We start from the raw sequence: 13,735 nt of genomic DNA, 5'->3' as shown, positions 1-13,735 counted from the left end.
GGATTGGCTTGATGGGCACTTCTTGCGTACCATACGGTCAAGCTGCTCCCACAACAGCTCAATGGGGTTGAGATCTGGTGACTGCGCTGGCCACTCCATTCCAGACAGCATACCAGCTGCCTGCTTCTTCCCTAAATAGTTCTTGCATAATTTGGAGGTGTGCTTTGGGTCATTGTTCTGTTGTAGGAGGAAATTGGCTCCAATCAAGCGCTGTCCACAGGGTATGGCATGGCGTTGCAAAATGGAGTGATAGCCTTCCTTATTTAAAATCCCTTTTACCTTGTACAAATCTCCCACTTTACCAGCACCAAAGCAGCCCCAGACCATCACATTACCTCCACCATGCTTGACAGATGGCGTCAGGCACTCTTCCAGCATCTTTTCACCTGTTCTGCGTCTCACAGATGTTCTTCTGTGTGATCCAAACACCTCAAACTTTGATTCATCTGTCCATAACACTTTTTTCCAATCTTCCTCTGTCCAATGTCTTTGTTCTTTTGCCCATATCAATCTTTTCTTTTTATTGGCCAGTCACAGATATGGCTTTTTCTTTGCCTAGAAGGCCAGCATCCCGGAGTCGCCTCTTCACTGTAGACGTTGACACTGGCGTTTTGCGGGTACCATTTAAAGAAGCTGCCAGTTGAGGACCTGTGAGGCGTCTATTTCTCAAACTAGAGACTCTAATATACTTGTCTTCTTGCTGAGTTGTGCACCGGGGCCTCCCACTTCTCTTTCTACTCTGGTTAGAGCCTGTTTGTGCTGTTCTCTGAAGGGAGTAGTACACACCGTTGTAGGAAATTTTCAGTTTCTTCGCAATTTCTCGCATGGAATAGCCTTAATTTCTAAGAACAAGAATAGACTGGCGAGTTTCACATGAAAGTTCTCTTTTTCTGGCCATTTTGAGAGTATAATCGAACCCACAAATGTGATGCTCCAGATACTCAACTAGCTCAAAGGAAGGCCAGTTTTATAGCTTCTCTCACCAGCAAAACAGTTTTCAGCTGTACTAACATAATTGCACAAGGGTTTTCAAGGGTTTTCTAATCATCCATTAGTCTTCTAAGGCGATTAGCAAACACAATGTACCATTAGAACACTGGAGTGATAGTTGCTGGAAATGGGCCTCTATACACCTATGTAGATATTTCATTAAAAACCAGACGTTTCCACCTAGAATAGTCATTTACCACATTAACAATGTATAGAGTGTATTTCTGATTAATTTAATGTTATCTTCATTGAAAAAAACAGTGCTTTTCTTTGAAAAACAAGGACATTTCTAAGTGACCCCAAACTTTTGAACGGTAGTGTATATATAAAGAACAGAACAGAAGAAAGAACAGAAGAGAATAGAAAGAAGGGATTATTGTTCATTGAAATTGTCATTGTAAATTTGGACAGTTTAGTTGCTGTTTTATTGTTTAGATATATATTCACATATAAATCCTGTGAAATTAGAGGTGTTGTGAATAAATACCATTCTACATTTATGGAAGGGAAATTTCCCACAGAGAATCATCAGGTTTATAATGAAATCAGTGTTAACTCTCAACTTTAAAATGTGTAATGGTATTTTAACAGTCAAATGTAACGCTAGCAAACTAAATTGACATCTGCCTTAAGTGTAGGTATTTTAAAGTATATATATTGTTTAGTCTGTGACGCAGTCCCAGTCGGCAGAGAGAGGCGGCGCGCGCTCGTCACACTGTGGGCGCGGGCTTACGTAGGGAAATCGGCGCGCGAAAGCTGCAGCAGGAAGTGAGAGTATCTGAGGGGAAGCGGCGGACAGTTTGGGATTTGAATCGACCTAAACTACTTCCACAATCTACAAACATCTACATTAATATGGCGGACCCGAAGGTGAGCGCTCGCATGTTGGGTCATCGGATGCGCGGTGTTCGCTGTAAACTCTGCATTTTGTGGGAAACGTCGTATTTACATCGTTAAAATTGGTCCAAGTTTGCTGTGGGAGAACTGGCGAAAATGCTGCGATGTCGTGACGCTAGAGAAGCTAGTGTGTGCGTGTGTCCAGTTGTGTGAGGTGCAAAGTGTCCGGGTCCTGTGCACCGGCAGCTGCAGGGTTTTATACTCTAGATCATTTAGTTCAGGAGTTTAACCCGGGGAGCCGCTCAGCCGTAGTGCAGCCAGTCAGCATGTTAGCATTAGCTCCCTGTCGTAAACTGAAGAAGGTAAGTGACACAACACCAAGATGATTAGTCTGAACTCCCGTGGTGTTTTAAACAGAGCAGGTCACAGTGTTCGTGATGCCGACAGGCCGAAGACAACGAGGTTAGCTAGCCCCTCTGCCTTTGTCTGCCAAGCACAACAGTTGCTAAAAGGAGTTGGCTAATGCTAGGTGTGTTAGCAGGGCGCCGGAGACAGTGACTCTGTATCCTGGCAGCTAACCGCTACAAGGCTAACACTGAATGAAGTGCCACACGCTCCAAATATCATGTCGCAGAATGTCACGCTGAAATAAAATGGTTTTACTCCGCGACACGCACCGTGGAGCTAGACGCCTCATCACTGGCTCGCTGTTAGCCCGCTAACGAGAGGCCTCGCTCACGAGCTAGGCAACTTCACAATGAGTTTTCCCAGGAAACACCAAGTTGAATAACTATTTGTTAACTTTACTGAAGTCAAATGTAACAGAGCCAAGACTTCACTTTTCATTTTTTTTTTTTTACTCTTTCAAGTCGGAGATCTTAATAAAGCAACCATAGAGCGAGAGCGTTGTCTTTAAATGTAGCTAACATCTGATGGCTGAGCTGCAGAAACGTTAGCGGTACTTCCTTTAAGCTAGTTACCGCTAACGTGCTAGAAGTAAGTTTGAAGAGCAGGAAAATCCCCCGCAGTGTGTTATGTTAATTAGTTTATTTCCGTTCACACCTTATGCTTTGTCACAAGTCCTGAAGCCGCCTTCTCCTCTCTAACGGTAGCTGTATGTATCTGTCACCATTTTATGAAGAATACATGTCCTCGCCATGTAAATGAAGTGTTACAGATACACGTGAGAACACCAAACAGCATTAAAGATGCTTGGCTCAGCAACTGTGATCAACAAAGGGTTCCCCCTTTACAAAAGCTATACTTCACCAATGAGCTCTTAAATCCCTGTATTGAAGCATGTGTGCTCAGTCACTTTGTTCCAGAGCTTTTAAAGAATCACTCTGACCTCGTGCCATGCAACACGTCTAATCGTTTTAACCACAGATGCATGGATTTCATTTTTCTGGGGTTGACTCATTCCCTGCTTTTTCTTCTAGGACAAGGAGGAGCCCGAGACCACTGCAGAAAGCACAGAGGACACTAATCATGACCCCCAATTTGAGCCCATCGTTTCCCTTCCCGAGCAGGATGTGAAAACATTAGAAGAGGACGAGGAGGAACTCTTCAAAATGTATGCTGCTTCAATAGTCTTCCTTTTATTTCTGTGCATGTAATTTGTCACATTTTGCTGGCCAGCACCCGACTGCTATACTGGTGTCTTCACTTGAAGTATCACACGGATAACTATGCCGTTTGTTTTTACTCAGGCGGGCCAAGCTTTATCGTTTTGCCTCAGAGAACGACCCTCCAGAGTGGAAGGAGAGAGGAACTGGTGACGTCAAGCTGCTGAAACACAAAGAGAAGGGCACAATCCGCCTCCTGATGAGGAGAGACCGGACCTTGAAGATTTGTGCCAATCATCAGAGTGAGTCGAGTCTCCAAATATATAATATTATTCTTTAATTCCATCATACAGAATAGTATTTTAAAGGAAGAAAACAAACTAACACCTATAATAACATGAATTTATAAAAAAAACTGCACTAAAGTGTGGCATAGAAAGGCATTTAAATCCTACGTGTATTCTAGTGTTTGTTTACTAGCAGGCTTCCTTCCATAGCAAAGCCTCACGTTTTCTGAAGCACATGTATATATTTGTACTTTACACACTCAAATTATGTTGGTTATGCTAATGACTTTGGACCGTTTACAATTCCACTGTGTTCACAAATTCACCAACATTTTTATATTTCTCACATGAGTGCAATAAAAAATGATTATTTTATCTGGTAAGAAATGTGTAGATATAACAATTTTCAAAAACTGAAATGGCTATGTAAAACTATAGTATATGACTATATATATATATTAACAATGTTCTCCTTGTGAACTGCAGTCATACCTGTGATGGAACTGAAGCCCAACGCTGGCAGTGACAGGGCATGGGTGTGGAACACACCAGCAGATTATGCTGACGAATGCCCTAAACCTGAACTCCTGGCAATACGCTTTTTAAATGCAGAAAGTAAGTACTATACATGTAATCCAATGTAACAGTCAGGAGGTTTCCCAAATTGTGTATAATTTAGATTCTCTTGATCACACTACAGAGACAGACATGGTAACTTTGGGAAACAGTATTGCTGCTTATTAATACCATTAATTAACTCTCTGATCTCTTTCCAGATGCTCAAAAGTTCAGAGTGAAGTTTGATGAGTGCAAGGATGAGGTCAGAAAAAATCTAGAGGAATCAGGTAAGTCAAACACAAATGTTAGGAATTTAGAAAAAAAATTCAATAAATGGAAGAATGAATTAATGCAGATGCTTCCACGCATGCAATGTACAGTTCAAAAGTAATTAACATTCAGTCACATAAAGCAGACCTGGTTAATTCTGATTTGGCAAGAGAAGATGTAAGTGACTTTGAAAGAGGCTTGTGACCCAGATGACAGGAGCTTAACTGGCCCCTGTTTCCATAGAAACAGATCTAAGACATCTGCATTTAAATGGAAAAGACGTCAGTAAATGTGATCGTAAATTGCGGTTGATAGCGTCCTTTTGATGACCATGGTGCTTGTGGAAAACAGAATTGCAGCTCTTCCTCTGAGTGTAAGAACGTCAATGCAGGACGTGATCACGTTTCCTCTTATCCCCTAAGAGGGAAGGTTCACAACTGATCAATACAAAGATCTTCAGAGTTGCGATCTTTAGTAAAACTTTTCTATCCTGATGGGAGTGGTCTCCTCCAGGATGAAGGGTCTGTATATGAAAATGAAGTGATCATATGCAATGGCCTTTGCACCTCAGATCTCAGCAATTCTGGATCTTTGTATTAGATTGCGTTCTCCTCCGCATCATCAAAACACCAAAGGTTTTAAGACTGGTGTTCATCCCTCCTGTAAAGTTCCACAGACATGAAGATGCAATACAAACTGTACTGGCAGCTTGTGGTCGCCCAACTCTTAATGTTGTCACTCGTCTGTTGGCCTCATAAGTAACGAGGGTGAGATTTCACTGCCTTCTCAATAATTAGTATTTAAAAAATCTACGCCACTGGGTGTTGTAACATGCCACAATTTTTTTTCCCGGCCCTGCAGTTCACAGCTGTGCTCATGATTGAGTAATGTCTATAGTGGCCTGTTTTAAATTGAATTTAAACATTTCATCTTGCATGACACTTTCATGACTAGCCTATGCAGACTCACTCTGTTCTTGGCTGCTTCCTCCAGCCTGGAACTTTTGCTGACTGCTACATGAACATGCAGAATCTAACACTTCACTGGTTTTTTTATAAGGCTGGTGTATGTTTGTTCTGCTACATTACAATTCAGATTTTCACAGTTGAATACAATGTTCTAATCTGACCGCAGATGTGAAATTTTCTTAAGACAATGAGTTGAAATGCAAAATGCCAGGCGGGCTGAAGATGTGCAACTGACCTGTGTTCAAACGTTCTAGCTCTTCACTCATTTCACTGTTTTACCACAGGCAACTCCGATAGCCCAAACAAAGTGGCAGAGAAGCTGGAGGAGCTCTCGGTAAAGGAGAAGGCACCAGAAGACAAGAAGAAAGGAGACAAAAAGGAGACTGAGAAGAAAGAAGATGAGAAAAAGGAGGTGAAGGCTGAGGAGAAGAATTGAGAACCAAGAACTTGCTTTGCTGATCTTCAACTTATCAGTTTTTCCTCTTTTTCTACAATAGACTCTAAATGAACTGAATTTGGACACTTGCATATTATTAGTATTTTTTTTTATTCTGTTTTGCCTCAAGATCACAAGTCCTTGATGCCACTGGGGAGGAAAAAATACAAGAGAATTTATGAAAAAAAGACGCCCTTCCCCCCCATCTCTTCCCCTCTTTGCACCGTGGAGTGCCACACTTTCCATTCTTGTCATCTACAGTTCAATGTTACAATTGACAAACTGTGAAAAGAGGCTTGTGATAGTGATAATTCCCACATTGGGGTATTTTTTGTTTTGTTATTCTGAAGCAGTTTGTTTTAAGGAGGGAGGCGATAATGTAGCCTGCTTGTAAGCAGCACAGGGTCAGGGACCAGGCATTATGGAGGTGCGTTATAAATCTAAAAATCCCATTATTCATCTCAGTGGGCACTTCTTACCCACTGTCCATGCTTCCACTGTTAGCAACAGCAAGTAAGATGAAGACTTCTCAGCGAATGTCTTGTAGAAAATAGCTCTCTCAGTTCCTCCCTGCATCAGTCCTGTCGGGAACTGACTAGAGGAGGAATCCCCTCCACACAGTTGAAGGGCATCAGATGCGTGCTGCACATCAGTGTCCACTGATAGCTGACTGACTCATAGATCAGATGCACTTAGCTAAGCTTTTTATTTCTTTCCCTTTTTTGTTTTAAACCATTAAGTCTAAAGTGAACGATTCACCAGAGTTTGGCGCAGCTATGCTCCAACTTGAGTTCCACACCAGGAAATGGTGTGTATCATTTAGATCATAACATTCCCAAAGTTTAAAGCATGTAGAGTATATGTAACAGAGTGTGCCCTCTCAGATCTGTGTGCTCACCACCCTCTCCTTTTCTTTCCACTAATTAAGTTCTTAACCTTGCCTCTTAAAGTGCATCCAAGTGCCAGTGCATCTGTAAATACATGTATATGGATGAAATGTTGCTTTTCATTTGCACTCAAATGATTTGAAATGTTTCCTCCACCTTCGAATAAAAGCTGTCAAACACCACGTTCACATGCATTCATAAAAACCAATACTTGTTTCCTGGTGTAGCTAAAATCAAATAATTTTAATTCACAAGGATGTTATTCACTCAGAGATGAAAACTTTATTTACTTTGCTCAGGTCATTGGGAAATATTTCCTCTTCACAAAAATAGGAACGCATGTACATTTATAGTATATTCTATATTTTTTTAATACATCTTTAACTTCTATTTGAGTTTCAGAAAACATCAGCTTGTGGCTGATGGAACAGATTCATTGCAGACTGTCAGGAATGGTCCCTGACCTGCAGTGATGTCCATCCCTAAAACAAGAACATTGGACTAATGGCAGTCATCTTAAAGAGGAATGACATCGACAGTGTTTTGATATGTGGTCAAACTGGGGGGGGAATCGGGGTAAGGGGGTCTGTTCAGGCAACGCAGCAGCTAACGGTCCATTCAGGTATTTCAAGATGCTGCTGTTAGCTGTTCCATTTGAAGCTCATCAGATTTGTCACATGTTATAGCCCTGTGTACCACAGCCTTAGAACAGAAACCACTTTCTAACACTTGAACAGTGTCATGTGTCATCTCACATTACTGTATTCGTGTTAAGGCAGCTGGGTGAGACCGCACAGGTCAGATGGTTGTAACTAGCGAGTTTTCATTAACATCCAACCTCGTCAGGAAGCAAGACACCTCACCGTTCTTTACGCTGATCTCTGCAGAAACTCAACCTAACATAAGAAATGGGAAGAAGAATCATTTTATATCTAAAGAGGAATTCTGTTTTCTTTTTTTCCCCCTCAATCTTGGCCCTGTTTAGAAAGTGGGTGTGTAAATTAATGGTACTTGTAAAAACTTTTGGAATGGGTCCAGTAGATCATCACCCTACTGGCAGTCGTGACTACAATGTAATGGGCCAACTGGGACAGTCCAGGACATCCACTTTTTCCCCAAATTGGGAAACAAAGGGCCCAAGTAGGAAAATACTGGACTTCTCCTAAAACCTAGATCACGAATCCCTTTGTACATTAGCTGTTCTTCCAGAACTTTCTCACATCAAATGTACTCAGTCTGAGTTGTCACTTCTGCCATTTGTTGTCTCAAGTACAAAACTAATAATTCATTGTCCTTTCGTGTACAATAGTGTGTCAACCACTTACATTTCATGATGTATGAAACAGCTTTTCCTCTCAAAAGGCAACAATGGTTTATTCTTAATGCAAACATAGCTGGACTAAATCTACCGCTCTACGTGTTGATATATTCTGTTGATGCAAAACATAAATAAAAACCTGCCACTTATCAGTTCATTTTAATGGTCAAAAGTAAATCATGTTATGAGACTGAATAACAGCAGGAAGCCAAAAAAGAGCAAGTTCCATTTGAACTCTGAGTGGATTGAAGCTGTACCAGACAGCTGCTGCACAAAGTTGTGATGTCGCCTGTTTGCCGTCTTTGAGAAGTTGAGGTGGTTCATTGCCACTTTTGGCACTGATGTCTCAATCTGCCCTTACTCAGAGCCCAATCCTCGACTTGTCCACAACACATACGAGTCAAAGATTGTTTACACCTCAACGTCACATAGCTTATTACATTTCATCATATATATTTTTTACACTGCAAGTTATAACAAGCTATAGTTTTATTTCATGGATTTCTACCCATTATTCATGATCTCATTTATTTACTGTATATATATATAATTTATCAACACGAAACTCCACTCAAAATAAAACATCCATTCCAGGCTTAAGTATCTGTATAAAAAGATGTATCAAACTGTTTTTTTCAAGGTTGGGTATATAAAAAGGAAACAAACCAATTTAAAAAAACTAAAAAATAATGAATGGGCGACCAGTTATCTTTAGTTTACCACACGGGACAATGGCTTGTTTTTCTTCACCCTTCCAAATCCTATGGTTATAATAACACAAACATTTATACTAAACTTTTTTCTTTTCTTTTTTTTACACAAAACATGTAATAGCGGAAATGTGGTTTTGTTGGTGCAAGGCTGGAGTCACTCTGAACTAGATGAAGAAAACATACATCTGCGTCCAAACGTCTGACACAGCTTTGGGGAAGTGGTCTCAGACGTTTGGACGTCACTGAACATCTTCCTGGCTCTAGTGTCACGTTGAACTCACCTAACTGAGCCTCACTGAAACTAATAGAAGCCCACCATGATGTACTGCACCTAAAGAGGGATCAATATCTGCACTGGACTGAGACAAAGAAAAAGACATTCATGATTCATGAACGTAACATCATATTCCACCCTCTCCGCTGCGCTTGCATTCATTCCTGAGAGAATTATGTTGCACAAAGGTGGGAGTTGCAGTTGAAGGAAACCGTTCTCAGTGAATTTGGAACGTAGCCACCAGACATGATCTAAAAATACTTTCTCACAATCTCTCGTTAATCTAACTCATCCGTCCTCAAAGCTGCACAGCGCCACCCCTTGAGCTGAAGACGACTTGAACAGTACAGGTTAACGTGAAGCACCTTGGCTTCTTGAGGTGAGTTGACATTAAGTCTCCTCTCACAGCGGGCCGTGGTGAGGTGGTCAGTGTTTTATTGATTTGTTTGTTGCACGTATGCTTCATCTGAGAGACAACGGTTATAACATTGACAATCTCATTGGACGGTCCACTCTTACAACAAAGGTGACAAGCCACAAAAATGTAATGACAACACTCCTTGGACATACAGCACAGACTGCAGCAGTATCCACTGACGACCCATCCCTCGGGTACTCACACACACACTCTCTCACACACACTCACACTCACACACACACACACACACACACACACACACACACACACACACACACACACACACACACACACACACACACACAGGCATTTTGGCCAGACAGACCTACACAAGAGCAGACAGGTCCTCTGATTGGACAATATCTCCAAAATCACAGAGCGCTGTGTGCCCCTGACTGGCTGTTATCAAGACACAAAAGTAACAGAGAAGAAGTATCTCTTTGTGACAGAGTGGCTGTTTGTTGTGGTCGGAGGTGGATGTGGCGTCCATGCTCACACTGATATCTCATACGTGGTGCCCCCTACGCCTGTCACCTTTTTGACGTTACTATGGCGACTGGGGCTGAGGTTGGCACCCTGGGTACCGGGGTGGCAGTCCATCTGCCCGTTAACTTTCATGGCCTCTCTGAATGGAAATAGAAGAAGAGAGAAAATTACCAATGGCACAAAGAGCCGTGGACATTTAACACCAACCAAAGAATGAAGGTGACAACATGCAGATTAAATGTCAGGAGTTATAAACAACAGAATGACAGTATGAAGGATTACTTGAGATTTTACTTGATAGTGAAGCAAGGCGTGCAAATGTTAGACCGGCGGGTGAAAGCATGCAAAAGAAAAAGAAATGAGAGGAGTGACACAACTTTATTCATCTGACATTTGTGAAATATTACAAAAATGATACTTATATAAGACTGAACTCATAAATAAATAAAATGTTGTACATACACCATAACAAATGCTACACAATGCCTCAGTTAGGATTAGTCCACTAGTGCCCATGAGTAGCTGGCTGTATCCAGCAGGGGGAGCTGGTTTGCCAGTGGGAATACATTTAGTGCCCACAAGTCACTATTGGCTCAGTACACTGCATGCAGTCGTTAGGATTCATACCTTGGGCCCCCCAGACGAGGTGAGTCCATCCTCTCATGGGCACCGATGAAGGAGTATTTCTGATGAGCGTAGGAGGGAGATCGGGGCATAGCAGGGGAGTGGGGCTGGTGGGCCGGGGAGCGATAGAGGCCCTCAGAGCCAGTGGCCCTGCTCTGGCTGCTGTTGGTGCTACTGTGATCATTGTGCAGGGAGGTGGAGGAAGTCCTAGGGGCGCGGCCCAGCGTGGAGCCAGCATGGCGCAGCACAGGGGTTCGCTGGCCATAGCTCAACAGCCCGACCCCCATCAGGTTGTCCCTGGAGCCTCCATAGGCTGGGGGTGTTGGGCCCCTGGAACTGGGGCCACGAGGACCATCTGGATAGCAAGCGTTGTGGGATTGAACATAGCCCCCATCAAACACACCAGAGTCCTGCGCATAGATGTGAGTCTGGGATCGCCCATGCAGCATCTGCCGCTTCTCCCTCTCCTCTGTCTCCTTTCGCTCCTGGATGGAGGCCATGATGGTCTGGGAGAGGTTATCATAGCGCACAGGGGATGGGTCCCTGTCCCTGTCCCTTGAGTGAGGTGATTGCCTGCCCACCCTTCTGGGTGCCATTACTGGACTGTAGGCAGGGGCAACCTGCTGCCTCTGCATTTCAGGTTCCCGGATGTGGCACATTTTGGTGGGCAGGTAGGGCGAGTGGAACCCCATGGAGGGCATACCACGATGGGCCATGCATTCACTGGCAGCGGCTGGGGAGATGCTGGGGTTGAGCAGGCTGTCGTAGGACAGACTGCCGTTACGGTTGGAGAGTGTGTTGGGTGAGAAGACACTCTTGTAGGGGGTGGATGTGACTGTATGCGGCTGCAGGGCCGGGAGCTGGCCCTTCTGCGGCCGGGGGTGACCTTGCTTCAGGCTGAGAGAGTGGGAGTTGATGGGGTCGGAGTCCAGCTGGAGGGGAGAGGACTGGAAGGTGCGGTGGAGGGGAGTGTTGGTGTACTCAGGCAGGTCGAGGTTTGGCTCGGATCGGTAGTCGTGACCACGGACACCCTCTTCCAAGATGGCTGATGTCTTCTGATCATCTGGCATGACAATCTGAGGAGCAAACAGAATGTACATTAAGTCAGTGTCTATAACAGCTGCCAGTAAACCTTTTGCACCACAACCTCTGGCTGAAGCAGAAGCTACTTATCACAGTATCATATGTCTTACCTTCTCTCCAGCAGCGTGGTAGTGGACTTTCGGCATGGTGCCGAAAGACGGCCTGAATCTGTACATGGCTGGAGTGGACGGGTGGGTTTTACCAGAAAGAGAACTCTCTACAAAACACACAGAGAAGGAAAACCAGAGTTAACGCTGTAATAAAGATAACAGAAATGGCACTATAGAGGTTTAGAGCTGAATTCCATCAAAGAGTAAAGAGGCTGGAGGGACAGATCTTAAAACCCACATCATCACTGTTCCTCAAAATGGAAATGAATTGGAGTTGCTGGGCAGCCAGACAGTAAGAGTCTATTCTGTAATTGATCTATAGCACGTTCAAGTCCAGAAACTGCCAACTGTCCATCCCTGAACTATCTGAGCAAAGCCCAAAAGCCCAAAGGCACTTCTGAGCTTCTAGTTGCTCAGTGTCTCTAAGGGAGACGCAACAAACTCTTACATCCACAAGCAGTGAGTCATCTAAACCGCTTTTATATAGACAGCCAATCCATTTACACCAACTGCAGTACTTAAACGTTCCACCAGGCTGCACTACTGCTCTATAAACGAGCAGGGAGTGTTCACTCCCTGACATAATGCACCATGACACAGGAGGTCCTCTGGAGGAAACCTTGCAATATATATTACTGACACTTCATACTGTTGAATGCAACAACATAAAGACAATGTTACAACTGTAAAACTACCCCCATCTGTAAAACTACCCCCATAACCAGACCCATCGCTGTTTCTATTTTACACAGATTCATTCCCACTGGTTCTAGACCATCTTCCTCTCCCACTCCTCTGTTTGGCAGAGCTCCAATGCTGCACACCACCACAGAAAGAAAGAGGCGGTGATTCATGTTGCAATGATCCAGTCTGAAATGTCTCCATCATCACACAAATCTGATGCTGATTCAGTAAATGGGATTTTCCTGCTCGCTGCAAATCACGCCTGCTCTGTGGCCTGGCATAAAAAAAAGGCCATGGACCTGCCACTGGGACGAACATTAATCAGGCTAAACTAGCTCCAAGTGGCACATTGGGTACTGGTGATCTACAGGGGGGAGTTTGGGGATTTGTCATTTGCTGCAGGAAAGAGAAATGAGATTGATAATGAACACAGGGAGGCTGTTTTCCTTCAGTTTCGTACCTTCACCGGAGATGATCTGGCCTTTCAGCTGGTTGTACCTGTCAGCTTTGGGCGGCAGCGGTGGCTGGGTTTCTTTTTCATCCAGGCCGTCCAGGCTGCTTTTGGACTACAGGGGGAGGGGCAGGGTGTTAAAAGCATCCAGAACAGCAGCAGATGAAATGGAGAAGAGAATGTGTTGGTGTTAGTGATGCACCAACACAACTCTCACAGGAGGTTGTGTTGGTGTTAGTGATGCACCAACACAACTCTCACAGGAGGTTGTGTTGGTGTTAGTGATGCACCAACACAACTCTCACAGGAGGTTGTGTTGGTGTTAGTGATGCACCAACACAACTCTCACAGGAGGTTGTACGGTAGCAAAGCTTCATTAGGCAGCTGCTTGAGCTTAAATTGATAATTGTTTATGTTAATAGAGTGGGAATGGTGACAGAATAGGGACAACAATTATTTTTCTATTTTTCTATCTTAAAGGAGCAGTCCACTGACTTTTAACTTCCAGAACTCAGACAGACTCCAGTTAGACACAAAAGAAAATCAGTGGAGCAGAACAACAGAGTTTGTGTCTGAAATCACTCACTCATTCACTCACTGAGGACTACACAGTGAGCTCATCAGGAAATTGAGAAAAATACTTTCAGAAACAAGGGATTTTCTAAGTGCCGGTTAGTACGTCACTGTTGTCGTACAATTAAAACGTGCCATATCTATGTCAGTCCATTCATATTACTTTAGGTGTAAGAGTTTATTTTCCTTCATGAATAAAAATA

At 43.5% G+C, this 13,735-nt stretch overlaps 2 protein-coding genes and 1 non-coding gene across 4 annotated transcripts in view; 2 read left to right on the top strand and 1 right to left on the bottom strand.

Annotated features, from left to right (window-relative positions):
- The first annotated feature begins 1,677 nt into the window (after positions 1–1,677).
- Positions 1,678–7,920, top strand: ranbp1 (RAN binding protein 1). The gene is made up of 6 exons (XM_034595964.1): positions 1,678–1,860; positions 3,267–3,400; positions 3,537–3,694; positions 4,166–4,294; positions 4,456–4,524; positions 5,760–7,920. Exons 1-6 carry the CDS (start codon positions 1,846–1,848, stop codon positions 5,909–5,911), a joined length of 657 nt encoding a protein of 218 aa, XP_034451855.1. The 5' UTR covers positions 1,678–1,845; the 3' UTR covers positions 5,912–7,920.
- LOC117768597 lies at positions 5,467–5,596 on the top strand. Its single transcript, XR_004615099.1, has one exon. It is a non-coding gene; the product is annotated as a small nucleolar RNA SNORA77 (small nucleolar RNA).
- Positions 6,251–13,735, bottom strand: part of zdhhc8b (zinc finger DHHC-type palmitoyltransferase 8b) — a 70,820-nt gene continuing 63,335 nt past the window's right edge. Inside the window, exons 8-12 of one of the 2 annotated variants that reach the window (XR_004614984.1) lie at positions 12,969–13,074; positions 11,825–11,931; positions 10,635–11,707; positions 9,822–10,146; positions 6,251–9,730 (exon numbers count right to left, since the gene is read on the bottom strand). Coding sequence is in view for 1 of the 2 variants with exons in the window: in XM_034595950.1 (XP_034451841.1) it covers positions 10,014–10,146; positions 10,635–11,707; positions 11,825–11,931; positions 12,969–13,074 (1,419 nt within the window). In the remaining variant the exon portion in view is untranslated. Of the gene's footprint in view, positions 9,731–9,812; positions 10,147–10,634; positions 11,708–11,824; positions 11,932–12,968; positions 13,075–13,735 lie in introns of those variants that run through there. The other variant, XM_034595950.1, reaches the window with a different exon arrangement.

The sequence above is a fragment of the Hippoglossus hippoglossus genome, chromosome 9 (assembly GCF_009819705.1).
Source record: "Hippoglossus hippoglossus isolate fHipHip1 chromosome 9, fHipHip1.pri, whole genome shotgun sequence".
Lineage (NCBI taxonomy): Eukaryota > Metazoa > Chordata > Actinopteri > Pleuronectiformes > Pleuronectidae > Hippoglossus > Hippoglossus hippoglossus.
The sequence above is the reverse complement of the archived record's forward strand: the minus strand, read 5'-3'. Positions and strand labels throughout refer to the sequence as shown.